Below are 13,915 nucleotides of genomic sequence, written 5' to 3' on the forward strand. Positions count from 1 at the left end.
AAATTTTAATGGTTTTCCTGCATTGGCCAAATTTATACGAAGCCACCTACTCCTATGTCCTCATTCCAGTATCTTAAAAGCAGAGCTCATATACAAGGGGAAGCAGATTGCATGGAAAGGAACTCCATTAATGAAAGAGAAATTTCTTCAGGGAGGCCTGAACAGTGGGAAACACAACACAGATATGATCACTGCCTTAGTTAGAACCTTTCCCAAGCACAGGTTTCAGAGCATTTTAAATTAAGATGGAATTTGATGGAGCCTTAGGGTTGAAAACCAGTGCTTGCCAGGAAGCATTACAATCTACAGAGCACCTTGAACCAACGTTATGTTAATCCCCTGCATGCTAATGAAATTCCACCAATTCTGCCCATGTCTCCCATTGCTGTGGCTGGGACCCTCAGTCTTCAATCTGACTAAGAATGCTGCCCATTAGCATGATGCTCATTGGGTTGTAAACCTTTCCTCTACGTTACATAGAGAAGGCAGAGAGAATTATTATTCATTAGTTTAAATCCATATCACATTTCTTTGGAAAACTTTTGTTCCTGAAAGATGAGAACAATTATGATGAAATACTCCTTAAAGAACACAGATAAGTTGGAATTCCAGCATCCAACATCAGGAGCCACCCAACACAGAGTTCTGCTAAAGCAGACCCTAGAGGGCATTACACAGCCTAAGTCTGGCCTGTGCTTGGTTCTAAGCATACACACCACATCAATATGACTGACATTCACAAGCCTTAAAACTTAATGCTGAAAAGCAAGATACAGGAAGAGAGCTGCAAAATGTAAGTGGTGTTAATTTTTAGCTGATTTCAGAGGGAGCAGTATCTAAGGAGAAAGAAGTGCCAGACATAGTGGTAGCTCCTAATGGTCAAGGGGGTTGGGGAATTGCTGCGTCTATAGCATACAGATAAGCTTTCAGTCGTGGAGAAAAACATGGATTGGAGGATTATTAGAAATCTCCATTAGAGCTAAAGTTGTAGCAGAGAAAAGGGCTACATTTCAACAAGAAAATACAGCAGAGCAGTCACTTAAGTCGAAGTTCACCATGAGCTGGGTGCTGTTGCGTTATTTGTATACAAGCCTTCTAGAGCCATTGGATTATATAACATCACGTACCAGAGAAGTGCAAAAATAGCTGCTGCATATTAAGAATCAGTCCCCATATGACTCACAGCTGGAGGAAATGACAATGTGAAAATCTGTATCAAGCAGCAGTGTAATGCTATGAAACTTGTGCTCACAAAGAAGAAGAATCCACACACAAACCAAACCAACAAGATGCATGATCTTTCTATGCAAAGTCTATTCAGACCAAAGAAGACCACTGAGATCCTCAAACCAACCCCAACCCACCCCCACCCATGTCCACTAATCACATCCCTCAGAGCCACATCTCCACAGTTCTGGAACACCCCTTGAACAGAGCAACCTGTTGCAGCATTACCACTCTTTCTGGAAAGCAGCAAACTGCTCAGCCCTCAGTAGAACTACATTGCAGAGCCCACAGGTGGGACATCATGTGCACCCACCTGCTGCACCTGAGCCCCTTCCACTCAAGCTGGCTCTACTGCTGGAGTGACTGCAGACTGATTTACTGGGCCTCCTGTCAAAAATTAACCCATTAAAGCTACGATAGTTTAAAAAGAGAAACACAAAAAATAGAGAAATAGAGTTCTGGTCACACAAAGTAGCTGAGCACAACATTAACGTTAAATAAAAGCAGACTGTCTCTGCTAGCGGCTTACGAATTACAGAATCTTTTGTATCGTATTCATTGCCTTTGAAAAGCAGCCTCAGGGCAAAAGCTTCAGTTAGAGCCACATACTTCCAATTAACTGCTGTCATTAACTGCAGGCAAATGGCTAAGAGTCATTGGCAGTGTGAACCTTCTTGTAGACGCACTGCTCCTGCAGCCATGCAGGGAGCACCCACTTACGCTCATCCACAGAGCTCTGCTGGGGATTGCACCCTCAGCATGTGACTTCTATAGCCACACAAATAAACCCCACAACTTTAAGGGTGATCCATCATCCCTATTCGCTGCTCTAATTCCAGTGTTTCCCCTTCACTTGAATTACATGAGCTGTCAAGGCAGTCAGAACCAATAACCATCCACTGGCTCCCTTTATGTAGCCATACAACCTGAAGCCATTCTCCCACTTAGCAGCAAAATGGATGTTACCTGAATATTAAGCCTTCCTCTGTGGGCCCCGAGGCCGTATCGTTTTGCTGTAGAGGCATGGAGCTGGAAGTCAGTAATTTTTAGTGTCTCTAGACCAAGCGGAGGACAATCTACAAAACAAAAGATGTATTAAAACTTTATATATATATGTACATATGAAATGTATATTGATTTATTTAAAAAAGCAAACCATAAGCAAGCATTCCAAGCGTTTTGGTTTCACTCGTGCCAAGCTGGTGTGGGCTCTCAGCTGGTGTAACAAGCACAACACCAGTGAAGTCAATAAGAAATGGCAGTTCTCATGAAACCAATGAAGCAATGCTGATTTACACCAGTGAGGATCTGGCTTTTTGTCACTTGCATAAAATTAATATTGTTTGCTCTATGCTTTTGTCCTCCATAGATATGCAGAATATTTCCAGTCCAGTGTGTTTCAGCACAAGATGCCAAGAGAACGGCCTTTTATTTTCCCATCTTTTGGCATTTTTCTTTTTCATCTCGTTTTGATTTTTCCCCTGTACTTACTCCAAGCTACTGTATGAAGTTATGGTTCTAATTAAAATCCATTCTGGAAACTTCAATCACAGTTGCTCACATTGCACAATAGCATCTGTTACAGAGGTCCGGGAAGCCGACCGCTGAGCTGCAGAGGTAATGACTGAGCACAAAGAGGTCAATTCTGCAACAAGGAGCCATTTCTCAGCTCCAAATTGCAAAGAGAAAGAAAAGCAGATGCCACTGCCACAACAGAAAGATGGGAATGCAGCAAGCTAGAGCCCAGATCTCTGGCTTTGGAAGATAAGGCCTTGGAAAGTCTACTTCATTATTTTCAGAGAAAACACTGTGGTCTGAGATGACCCCAGTATTTGAGTCTCTTGCCGTCCTCAGCATATTTGTCCTGGAAACAGTATAGCGGGGCTGGGAGGTGCACTATGTGCACTGCAGAAGGTGGACAAAAGCAAAGAAGCATTCTGGCAGCATTTGAATGGTACAGCAGGGCACGATTCAGAGGCTCTGAATTCAGCACTGGCCAAGATTGGAAAGCTTGCACAGGGCAGAGGTGGGAAGCAGTGCCTGGGTGCTTATTTAGCCAGGTCTGACTCTCACATTGGTTTTGTATTACTGTGCACAAACTGTCAAAACATATATGAGATCTGCTGTGCTCCCACTCAGCTCACAGCAACCTAAAATCCCTCGGGAAAACCACTGTGTGCTATTTGTGCTAGCGTGTGTACGCCCATCCTTAGCAAAGTTCTTACAGAAATCAGTGGCCAAAGTTCTGTGTCTTCATCAGCGGCAGTAAAGACAAAAATTAATTACTAATGAATTTCCTTATGCACCAGCTGTGATCATAGTGGCACACAAGAGACAGGCTGCAGACAGTTCCTCATTCTGAAGAGCTTTCAATCTAATTACCCCAAGCAGAGAAGAGACAGGATGGAGAAGAAGAACCAGAGAATGGAGCTGCTTGGAGGATTTGAGTTTCATTGGCAGATTGGTTTAACAGCATTTCCTTCCAGACTGCTCCATCTTTCATTGCACAGTGGCTGGAAGAAGGCTCAGGCTCTGACAGATCTTTACTGGGAGTAAATTACAGAGCTGGGGACTGCCCGCCTTCCTTTAGCAAGTTCAGTCCTGCAGACAGGTTGGGAAATGAATCTCACAGGTAATCCTGCAAATGCTTTTGTACTTCAGTGAACACCCTCACAATACTCAGGCACTACCCAGAGCAAGCTGCCTTCCCAGCCATACATCACTTAGCTCCATGTTTATGCCATTCCTGATACAGGCTAGGAGGACAACATGCAGGTTCTGATGGGAATTAATGAAAAAGCAGCACATTTCCCACCGAGTAAACAGCCAGCTCCACCAGCACCATATCCAATGAAGCTCCTTCCTTCCCACACTCTATTTTGCACTCCATTCTATTACCAGGTATCTCACTATTACACATAACCACACAGTCTACAGTCCCATTTTTGTCAGTGGGGTATTAGTGCAACTGCTGCCTTCCATGCAAAGACCTGTTTTCACACAGCCTGTAGGAAATGCACTATTTTTGAGTCTGGCAGTTTGCTTGCCAGATCTGGATGAGGTTCCCCAACCTTCCCACATGTGACATGCAGTGCCAGTGTACATATAAAGAACTGCGATTGGTTTTATTCGAACTGAATATTCTTAACATTGTAAAACTGCCATATTTTGAGATTACTTGTGGATTTCAAGCAGGGTTTCTTAAACACTGTGTTGGGAAAAAAAAGAAAAAGCCTGCATATATTTTTTGCGTATTATCTCATTGTTCATACGGATCTCTATTAAACGTGCCTGCTATTTATTTTGTCAGCATCAATTATTTGTGCTGCCTGTAAAGGCATCAGATCAACAGGTCAGTATTATGAAATGCTCAGTTTGATGGGAGTTGTTAATGGGGGTTTAAGGCTAGGACTGTTTGGTCTGGGGAAGGAGAGACAATGACAACATGAGATTGTTAACATTGTAGAAATACTAGAAACACAGAAATATTCTTTTCACAGATGTGCAAATTCCATCATCAATAAAGAGATAAACTGAGAAGCATCTTGGACCACATTGACCAACAATGTGCAGAGATGGTGACAGCAAAGTTTTCTGTAGGAGCTCAAAAGATTAAGTCCAAATTACTCCCTAATTACTCATCCAATCCACCCGAAGTTGACATTACACTACAGAAAAAAATACTAATCCAGAGTCATACTGTGAATTTCAGTTTATCTACACTATTATGTTGGTTTCTCCTCCCTCACACACTTTCTTAATTCCTCTAGAGGTAACTCAGACAACCTAATTATTTTTAGGAGATATACAGGAAAATAAAGTGCTTTATGGCAAAGCCTGCACTTCTGAAAGCATTGATTTATATATTCTAAGTAATTTAAATAAGCTTTCCATACGACAATGAAAACTGCCACGCAGACTGTCTAAACACTAGTTTGGAAAACGCATGCAGAAGCTTTAGAAATGGAGAAGCATAACTAACCAGAACGGCTTTATGTTATAGATTCAGCAAGCAATGACCCAATTATTTTGTCATTTCTTTAACTAATCAAAAAAAAGGAATTTAAAAATACAGGAAATTCAGCTGTGGTTTTAGAAGACATTTTAATCCAAATGCTGTGTACATGAAAACGTGGTACCAAAATCCAACAACATCCTTATGCAGCATCTTCCACTGAAATTCAGGTCAAAAAGAAAACCACCACCACCATTCTACAGAACCATCTTGCTTGTCCTTACACTTGCAGTATAATTACAGTTAATCTCCTGCAACATTAACTATTCTTTATGATAAAATTTTCAGCAGACTTCCTTGGAAAAGGCAGATTAATAATGTAAATAGAAGATGTATGTATGAACAGGGCAAGGAGAACACTCTCGTTTATCTTTATTTCCTAAATTACTCTTTTATTTTCTTCTGGTCCAAATAAAGATGGCCGGGTTGAGCACAGATTGTCTCCACAGCTCTGATATCTAATGGGAACGCATTTAGGAAATTACTCTTTATCATCCTTTTAAAGGCACAACAGACAAATGATTGTCGTGTTTTAAGAACGTTTTCCATCAATTTAAGAACCTGTTCAGTTTTTCAAATGGAATGAAATAAAGGAGCACGTTTCCTTTTTTACTTACATTTTTAGGAGCCATATCACTAATCCTTCTCAATCCATACCAGCCTGGGCTTGTCTAACTCCTCACTCTCAGCTCTGGAAATGGAGAAATATCAGCCTTGTGCCGTCTGACAGGCTCCCTGATGTTTGAAGGCAGGATGTGCTCTGGCTAACTGGTTATTCCTTATGATTCCATGTGTTTTTGCTCCAGGAGCTTCTTCATTTTAAAATATGTAAGAACTCCCTTGTACTTCAAAACGTGTTTGGGGAGAAAGGAAGTTACACTGTAGAGATGGGCAGGAGGAGGTCAAGGTAGCGCTGATGACAAGTTGATACCACCAGAGTCAATGGAAGAAATGCCACTGTTCTTATTGAAGTCGGATCAGGTTTTTACAATGAAGAACACCTCATAACCTTTGCAGAATAACCTATTTCTTCATTTGTGCATTTTCCATCCAAACATATGCTGCCAGAATGGTTTCCAGTAGCACAACATAGCCCAAGTTTTCATAGCAGTCAGCATCAAGAATGGACAATGAAGTATCTCCAGAAATAACATTTAAAGAATCAAAAGCTCATAATGCACATCTCAGCCTTCACGTGGCCAGAGTTTGACGTGTAGGGGCACAACAGCAAATACCTGCAGTAACAGATGATCTGTCACTGCCTGAGAGGGAAGCAGTGTGGTGCGGGAAGGATGTCCTGGAAACGTTGGAAATAGCAACCTACTGCTTTTATCACAGAGTCATGGAACCAGAGCACCTTTAAGGCTGGAAAAGACTTCTCAGATCCCCAAGCCCAACCCCAGCCTACCCCACCATGCCCACATCCCTCAGTGCCACATCCCCACAGCTCCAGGGACAGTGACCCCACCATTCCCTGAGCCACTGCATCACCGCTCTGAAAACAAATGTTTTCTAACATCCAACCTGAAACAAAACCCAAACGTGTGAGTTTCTGCACAAACATTTGCCTATCTAACCTGGCTACAGGCACATCCCTTCTCCAGAGACCTCATTCTCTAGGGGCTAAAAATTCATCCTTCTGACACTGTGTGCTCAGGCTCCTATGGCAAAATCACATGTCATAAGGCAGCTGTCATTTCAGCTTCTAGTTCCCTATTTCTTTTTCTGGGTCATCCCAAAGTAGAAACAGAATTTGGGCTCCATTTATGTAAATCGCTTAAACACAGGTAGAAAAGAAGCTGCAATTGTATGAAGCTACTACAATAGGTTAGTTAAGCCCACAAACACATATTCTGGGGGATGAAAACTTTAACGCTTATATTATTCATACTATTTTGATCCAGTTTTAGTACTTCCAATTTTAGACCCTTCTAGTTTTTAAACAAAAATTCTTAATGAAGCTTATTAAATAAGTCTAACCCTATTGACTACCTGTAGAGCTATGGAATGCGTGGTTTATAATTCATTCTCCAGTAGTGGAAACTTTTAATGGAATCTCTGGCAATGTAATTCTTGTGTCTCTAATAAGACTTAGCTCACAGTTTTGCAAGGTATTTTAAAACTGCAATGCACCTGAAAGGTGAAATATGAGTAAGAGAACATTTCTGCTGCCTGCTGACAGTATATTTAGATTGCTTGGCTGTCACAGACAGCCTTTGTGGGGGCTGACTTAAACAGAAAAAAAAGCTCTCCATGTTAAAAAAAAATAAATAAGTAAATCATTATATTTACAGTATTAAGCCATTTGTAGGGGGACATGAGCTGGCTAAATCTTGCTGTTTTGAAGATGTGATCGTAGAAGTTTAAAATTCTCACAGATGTTCATGAGTCATGCTCTATACTTGGTATGGCCCAGCTTCTCCCTGGAAACAGCTCCATAGGTTTCAGTCTGAGCAGTTTCTGACTCTGTTCACATACAAACTATTGATATTAATCCTAGCTTGCTTTCTGGCCTGAATTCAGTCCACCAGGTTAACTGAAGAAGTGAAGACAGATAAAGATTCTTCAGGCAAACACGTATTGCCTTTATTTGCTTTTTGTTACAAACCCTGAGCACCAAAAGAACAAAGTGAGCAGTGTTCACAAGTCTCCTAGGCAAAAGTTAAATAAGCTGAATTATAGTCCCAGACCAAAAACCAATCAAAGAACTGAGTCGATGCTGAATTTTTCTATCCAGAGACATTAATTGTGCTGCATCAAAACTGTATATGTTTCTACTACAAGCAGAACATGCTACACAAGAGTTTAAAATGTCAGAGGTTGTATGAGAAGAACGTGCTGGATTTATCACAGTGCTGCAGCATGCACTTCTAATGGCTCCTGTTGAATATGTAAAACAATCAATCAAACAACAACCTTAAGTTGGAAACCACAAAAGGCTGCTTTGATGTGAGGTCTGAGCCAAAGCCTCCTTAGCTCAATAGGAACATTTTCCATGGGCTCTGGGTGAAGGCAAAGCCTCAGTGATGGTCCCACAAATGTGACCCGTCTGGTATCTTCCTTCTACTTTGGATGATCAGATACTCCTCTTCATTGCAACCCTTTTTCAGGGTCTACATGGCCACCAAAGCTATGTTCTCTCCCTCACAGCTCTTCCATGACTCACAGATGAGGAACACTTCCATGCATCCTTTTTGCCATCTAAATGCTGACTGATGTGGGTCTCAGTCTTTCTACCCAAAAGGCTGCAGATTGTGCAAGAGTAGAAGAGTTTCCTTTCCTTCCTTGGAAGTTCAGGGAAAATTCAGCAGTTCAAGGCAATTAATGAATAATTTAGGGATTATTTTGATCCTTTAGGTCATATCTGACATGAAATCAAACTTGTTTGGAATTTGGAAAGCACACTTTTTTATTACTTCACAGTTTTCTTCCCTCACACATCCAGATTGTGGCTGGTTCTCATTGTGACAAAACAGCACAATTAACAGGAAGAGTATCTGTTATTCCTGGCACAGCTGGAGGCAGGAATTTCCAGAAAGCCTGTCCTCTGGGAGCTTTCTAGCCTAGACTTCAGACTCAGAAGGCTCAGCTACACTCCAGACACCATGCAGCCTTCCTGGAGCTGCCTGCTGCTGCCACAATACATTCTACCTAAGAGATGGTATGATTTGTGATGTAGACAGTAGAGGGTCCCTGTCCTCCATGCATGGTGTCTGTGTGCCTGAATGCAAGAAACATTTCTGAGTTTTTCTCCTGCAACTCAATCCTTCTGCCCGTGGTCCTTCTGAAAGCTGGGAATCATAGAATAGCTTGGGTTGGAAGGGACCTCAAATATCACAAAGCTCCAACCCCTGTGATGTATGCAAAGCCATCTCTATATCTAATACCAGACCAGGCTGCCCAGGGTCCCATCAAACCTGGCCTTGAGCACCTCTAGGGATGGGGCATCCACAGCCTCTCTGGGCAGCTGTGCCAGCACCTCACCACTCTCATGGTAAAGAACTTAATAAAGTACCCAATAACTTAAGCAGCAGCAGCCAAGCCCACATGTCCATAAGAGAAGAAAAAGGTGGAGAAAAAGAAGGCCTGCAGGCAGGCACCAGAATTCCCACTCTTCTTGTCCATGGGAACACCAGCTACACTGACCTGACATGGGGGGAGATGAGAGTGGGAGTCACAGAGTGACAGGTTCTCAGCACCATCATAGCTACAAAGCCCTGACAAAAGAATTGATGCGATAACAAGGAGTGTTCATTGCTATTACCACATAGAGCTGTTAAATATCACCACGGGCATAGCCTGAGGAAAGCTACCAGGTCCTTGTAATACATGGTGCGCTCTCATTGGTACCCATGACCTCCACTTTCTGTACAAAGGAATACGTGCATTTAGTTGCTCTGGGGAATAAAGGACAACAAAACATCCCCTTGAAGAACCAAGAAGTGTTCTATCAGTTCTTTTTATTATAAGCACCGAGTAACATTGACTTACGTGTTACTCATTTAAAATGTCTCCTCTGCTGTTTTTCTGAAGCCCAGGATGAAGACTTTCTGTAATTCCATCTAAAGCCACAAAACTGAATACAGCCGTCAAAATGAGAACCACTCTTCTTCCCAGATCTAAACAAATAGACTTAAGCAAGCAATGGAGGAAAAGCAGTCAGACTGCTTGCAGACTGGCTGGATAAGAGGACTAAAAGTACCATTCAAATGAGTATCTATCCAATGTGCTCATGCCAAAAATAGCTTAAAATATCAAATCACTGAGGTACACTGCAGGACCAAAGATCCTACAATGAGAACATAATTGTAGCTATTAAAAATAAACATTGAGACTTGGAATACCAATAACAAGTAAAAACGAAGCAAGACAAAACAGCTGCTATCATCAGATACTTCTGTAGCCCTACAAACAAGACACCTTTGAAGTGCTAAAGTTTAACAAATTTAACAATTCCACTTGAATACCATAAACTGTACAACTGCGTAAAACAGTTGTTTAAGAGTGTCTTAGGATACAATCAATTTCTTCCCTGCTCCTACAAAAGCTGAAGCAGTAACACTATACAGCCATAGCCAGATATAGCACACTCACTGTGCGGATGTACAGAGGGCCAGCATGGTCATGAAACTCTCCAAACATGCATAACCTGAAAAATTGCCTAAACTTTGGCTTCTGGAAATATGCATCTACTAAACATTCTGCAAGCTTTAATCTGAGGCCAACACTCATTTTGAAGCAGTGATCCCAGGCTGCACAAGAGACGTATCCAAGTGGGAATAGATAGGAAAAGAGTAACCTCCATCACAAGGATCAGAAATACACACATGGAGCTATACTAGAGCTGGTGATGAAATGCATACAAATAACCCCAGTCTCTAAAACATCTAACTTCACTGAAATGAATGTTATCACTGATACCATACAGTTTTTGTCCTAGAATAGACTCAGAAAGATCAGAAAAGACTATTAAGGTCATCTGGTCCCACCACCTTCTTTCTCTCCCTTCACACACATGAAGACCAGAAACACCAAGCAGAAAAAAAACCTCAATTGTAAGAGTGTTCTTCGTAGTAATGACAAACCTTTACATCTTATTGCCACCGTTACTGCTGCCTCCATTCTTAAGTACTCAATTTACACTTGAGAAAGACTGAAATGTGCCACTTTCCAGTAAGCAGTACTTCAAGGAATCACAGAATCATTTGAGCTGGAAGGAATCCTTAAATGTCATCTGCTCCATCTCTGCTTAGTGCCATTCAACTTCTAATCAAGTTTAAGCTCTAGATTAGACCAAAATACTTCTTTGACTTTACAAAAAGATGGAAAATGTGCTGAATATGAAATCAAAACAGATGCATTAGCTTCCTTTGATGGAACAGTCCAAGGCCTAAGCCAAGTGAATGAGTGATGAAGATAGAATCACTGTGCTATTCACCTTTTGGGTTCCAGAGAAGGCGGTTTGCTACCAGTTTAGCTCTCTGACTTAGCTCTTGGTGGAAGCCAGCAAGCTTCAATGCCAGCACCATGGAGCAATAGGAGCTGTGCCTCTAGGCAGCAGACAGTCATTAGTCATCTTAACTGTGAGCTGAAATGTCAGCTTTCATTTTTTTCATGATTAAAACTAAAAATACACATTCACCAACAGAATGTAGACTAGAAGTATCCTGTATCTGTAGCAATACCTGTGACCATCTTTCTTAAGAGTCATTCTTCCTCTGCTGACTTATGAAAAACAAATCCTTGCCAGTTTAAATCTTTCCAAAGGATATGTGGCCGATAAGAAGTGGCATTAAAATCCCCTTCCCCTCTATGCAGACAAACACACAGTTGCAAACACACCTCCATGCACAAAGCAAAAAGATCCCCAAAGGTGGGCTGGGCACCTGAGCAGAACCAACCATCGCCACCCCAGCACCTAACTGTGCATGCAGAAGCCCCCTGCACTAAGCTGTCCCTCTTCCTACACCAGAAGCAGCGGGGCTGCCCACTGCAAGGAGCCAGCATGGAGTGATGGGTACATTCATTGGGTTTGTTTGTGAGCCATCACCACACGCAGGCTGCTCTCAGCTGCAGCCCAGCCCTCCTCCAGGTTGCACATCTGGGCTGAATACTTGACCTATATAGAGAGCCTTTGACAGGAAATACCTAAAATCCATCCAACTTGGTTTTAAAACCATTTATACAGAGTAAGGCTCACTGTTACAGAGACACGGTGTAGCTCTAGCAGGGACCTTAGATATTTACATATTTTTCCCCCCCTAAAAATCAAATCTGTTATTACTGTTATGAAATAATAGAAGGAATTAATAAGAGCAAACTCTCCGCATAAAGCATAAGAGTCACCATAGTGCCTGGAGCTGTAACTAAGACAATGATTTTGAAGGAAAGTTATGTGCTTACAATTAACCTGATTTCTAACAGTGTGCTCCTTCCCAGCCATTAAAAAAGAATGTTTGTATTTTCCTGGGCACAGAAGAAGAAAATTATAAATGACTTGTTTACTCTTTACTTAATTACTCTTTCTGGTGGATTTTTTCCTTTTCTTTTCTTTTAAAGCTTAGCTCCAATACTAGGACATCAGAAATAGCCGATACAATCATAGTCCTGAACAGTGGAAATGCTTTCAGTGGTGGGCTGAGAAATTTGCCAAGAGCACACACAGAATAATGGAGGCCCTTTGGCTACACCTGAAAAACCTAAAAAGCTTTAAGAACTCATGTAACAAAGCTTTCTCCCTTCCTTTAGCACACCCTATTGCCCCAACTGGCACACACTGAGAGCAGAGTTCAAACACACCATGGGGCCATCCTTTGGGTCATCCATTGTGCATCCTCATCTCTATGTACCCTTGAACTAGCCATGAAATAGACAGCTTAGTGGACTTAAAGGAAAAAAAGGACAAAAATGCCTCAAGACCAAGTAAATACCAGGATTCTGTGGTCTTAAGAGCTCTGCTGATATCTTTTAAATGTTGAGAGCTCAACATTTTTACAAACCTCTGGGCTTCCTGCCTGCAGATATGCTGAAAGACATGGCAGTCTATTTCTGAAGGGATCAAAGGGAGGTTCAGCAGGGAGGCTCTTACAAAGCTCCAGATCCATGTTAGACTGCAAAGGAGCTGAAATAGTTCAAGCAAGGTTCAGACAAACATCTCAAATGGTGGGCACCTCTCCAAACCAAATGGCTGAGTGTCCAGAAGTCCTTCCACCTTATTTCAGCTTCCTATGATCTCGCAGCTTTGTGCAGCCCACAAAAAGATTCCCAAAATTCACTCTGTCTAAACATATTCTCTGCTTTGTTTAAAAACACAGTCCCGATCCAGAAAAGGCACCTAATCACAGGCCAAATCTTTGGCATATAGGAAATCTCCATTATGCAAAGCTGAGTGTGTCAGTCTCCAAATGACATAAAATATGATTTTTCATGAGTTTAAAATTGCATGCATTCACATGAGTCTTTAAGGCTCACACCAAAAAGACATGCCTTTACTGTCCTTTAGATCCTTGGAATGCATTCAAACAAGCCCTAATATATACTGCTTGTCCCTAATAGATTCTGCTTTACTTGCACACGTTTTACAGTAGCATACAGAGTGTTGCCAACAGACTCTTCCCCTTAGATGCAAAGCTTGAATGTGCTGATGTGAAATGTTCAGGCCAAGATCAGGGATTTACCAGTAAATCAGTTACTGCTACAGAGCTCCCATCCTCCCAACCACCCACAGGAACTGGAAGCATTCAGTGGGCATGGGAATTCTGCAGTTGGAAAGCAGTGGTATAGAAAAGTTTCAAGGCATGACCATAACAAATTGTTTTTCAACTCGCTAATTGGGAGGAAGAAAATTAGTTCAGAATTAATGAATAGAAATAAGGAAGTTTTGCAGGAAAATAGTTTTATGCTATTTCCTCTCCATGCTTTCAAAGATCTCAGTGGCATTTTAGCTGCATAACTCTCATCCTAGCATGTTAATTACTGTTTGAAAGGATTCCCATTCTAGTTCTCTCAGAAGTGTATGGACTCTCTCTCTCATTGCCATTTGACTGGCATCCAAGCATTAAAAAAACACAAAGTATATATTTGCTCTCTGCATATTATTAGCAATGTCAAACAATTCAGATGTGTCTGCAGCAGTTCACATTCCACATATTACTAGCCTTTGTCATGATCTGG

At 41.6% G+C, this 13,915-nt stretch overlaps 1 protein-coding gene across 1 annotated transcript in view; it reads right to left on the reverse strand.

Moving 5' to 3' along the window:
- The window catches only part of CPXM2 (carboxypeptidase X, M14 family member 2), a 61,051-nt gene that overhangs the window by 37,606 nt on the left and 9,530 nt on the right, over positions 1 to 13,915 (reverse strand). Inside the window, exon 2 of the mRNA XM_015867589.3 lies at positions 2,194 to 2,303. Coding sequence (XP_015723075.2) covers positions 2,194 to 2,303 — 110 coding nt within the window. The remainder of the gene's footprint in view (positions 1 to 2,193; positions 2,304 to 13,915) is intronic.

The sequence above is a fragment of the Coturnix japonica genome, chromosome 8, assembly GCF_054131305.1.
Source record: "Coturnix japonica strain WE chromosome 8, WE-NBRP24, whole genome shotgun sequence".
NCBI classification, from domain to species: Eukaryota; Metazoa; Chordata; class Aves; order Galliformes; family Phasianidae; genus Coturnix; species Coturnix japonica.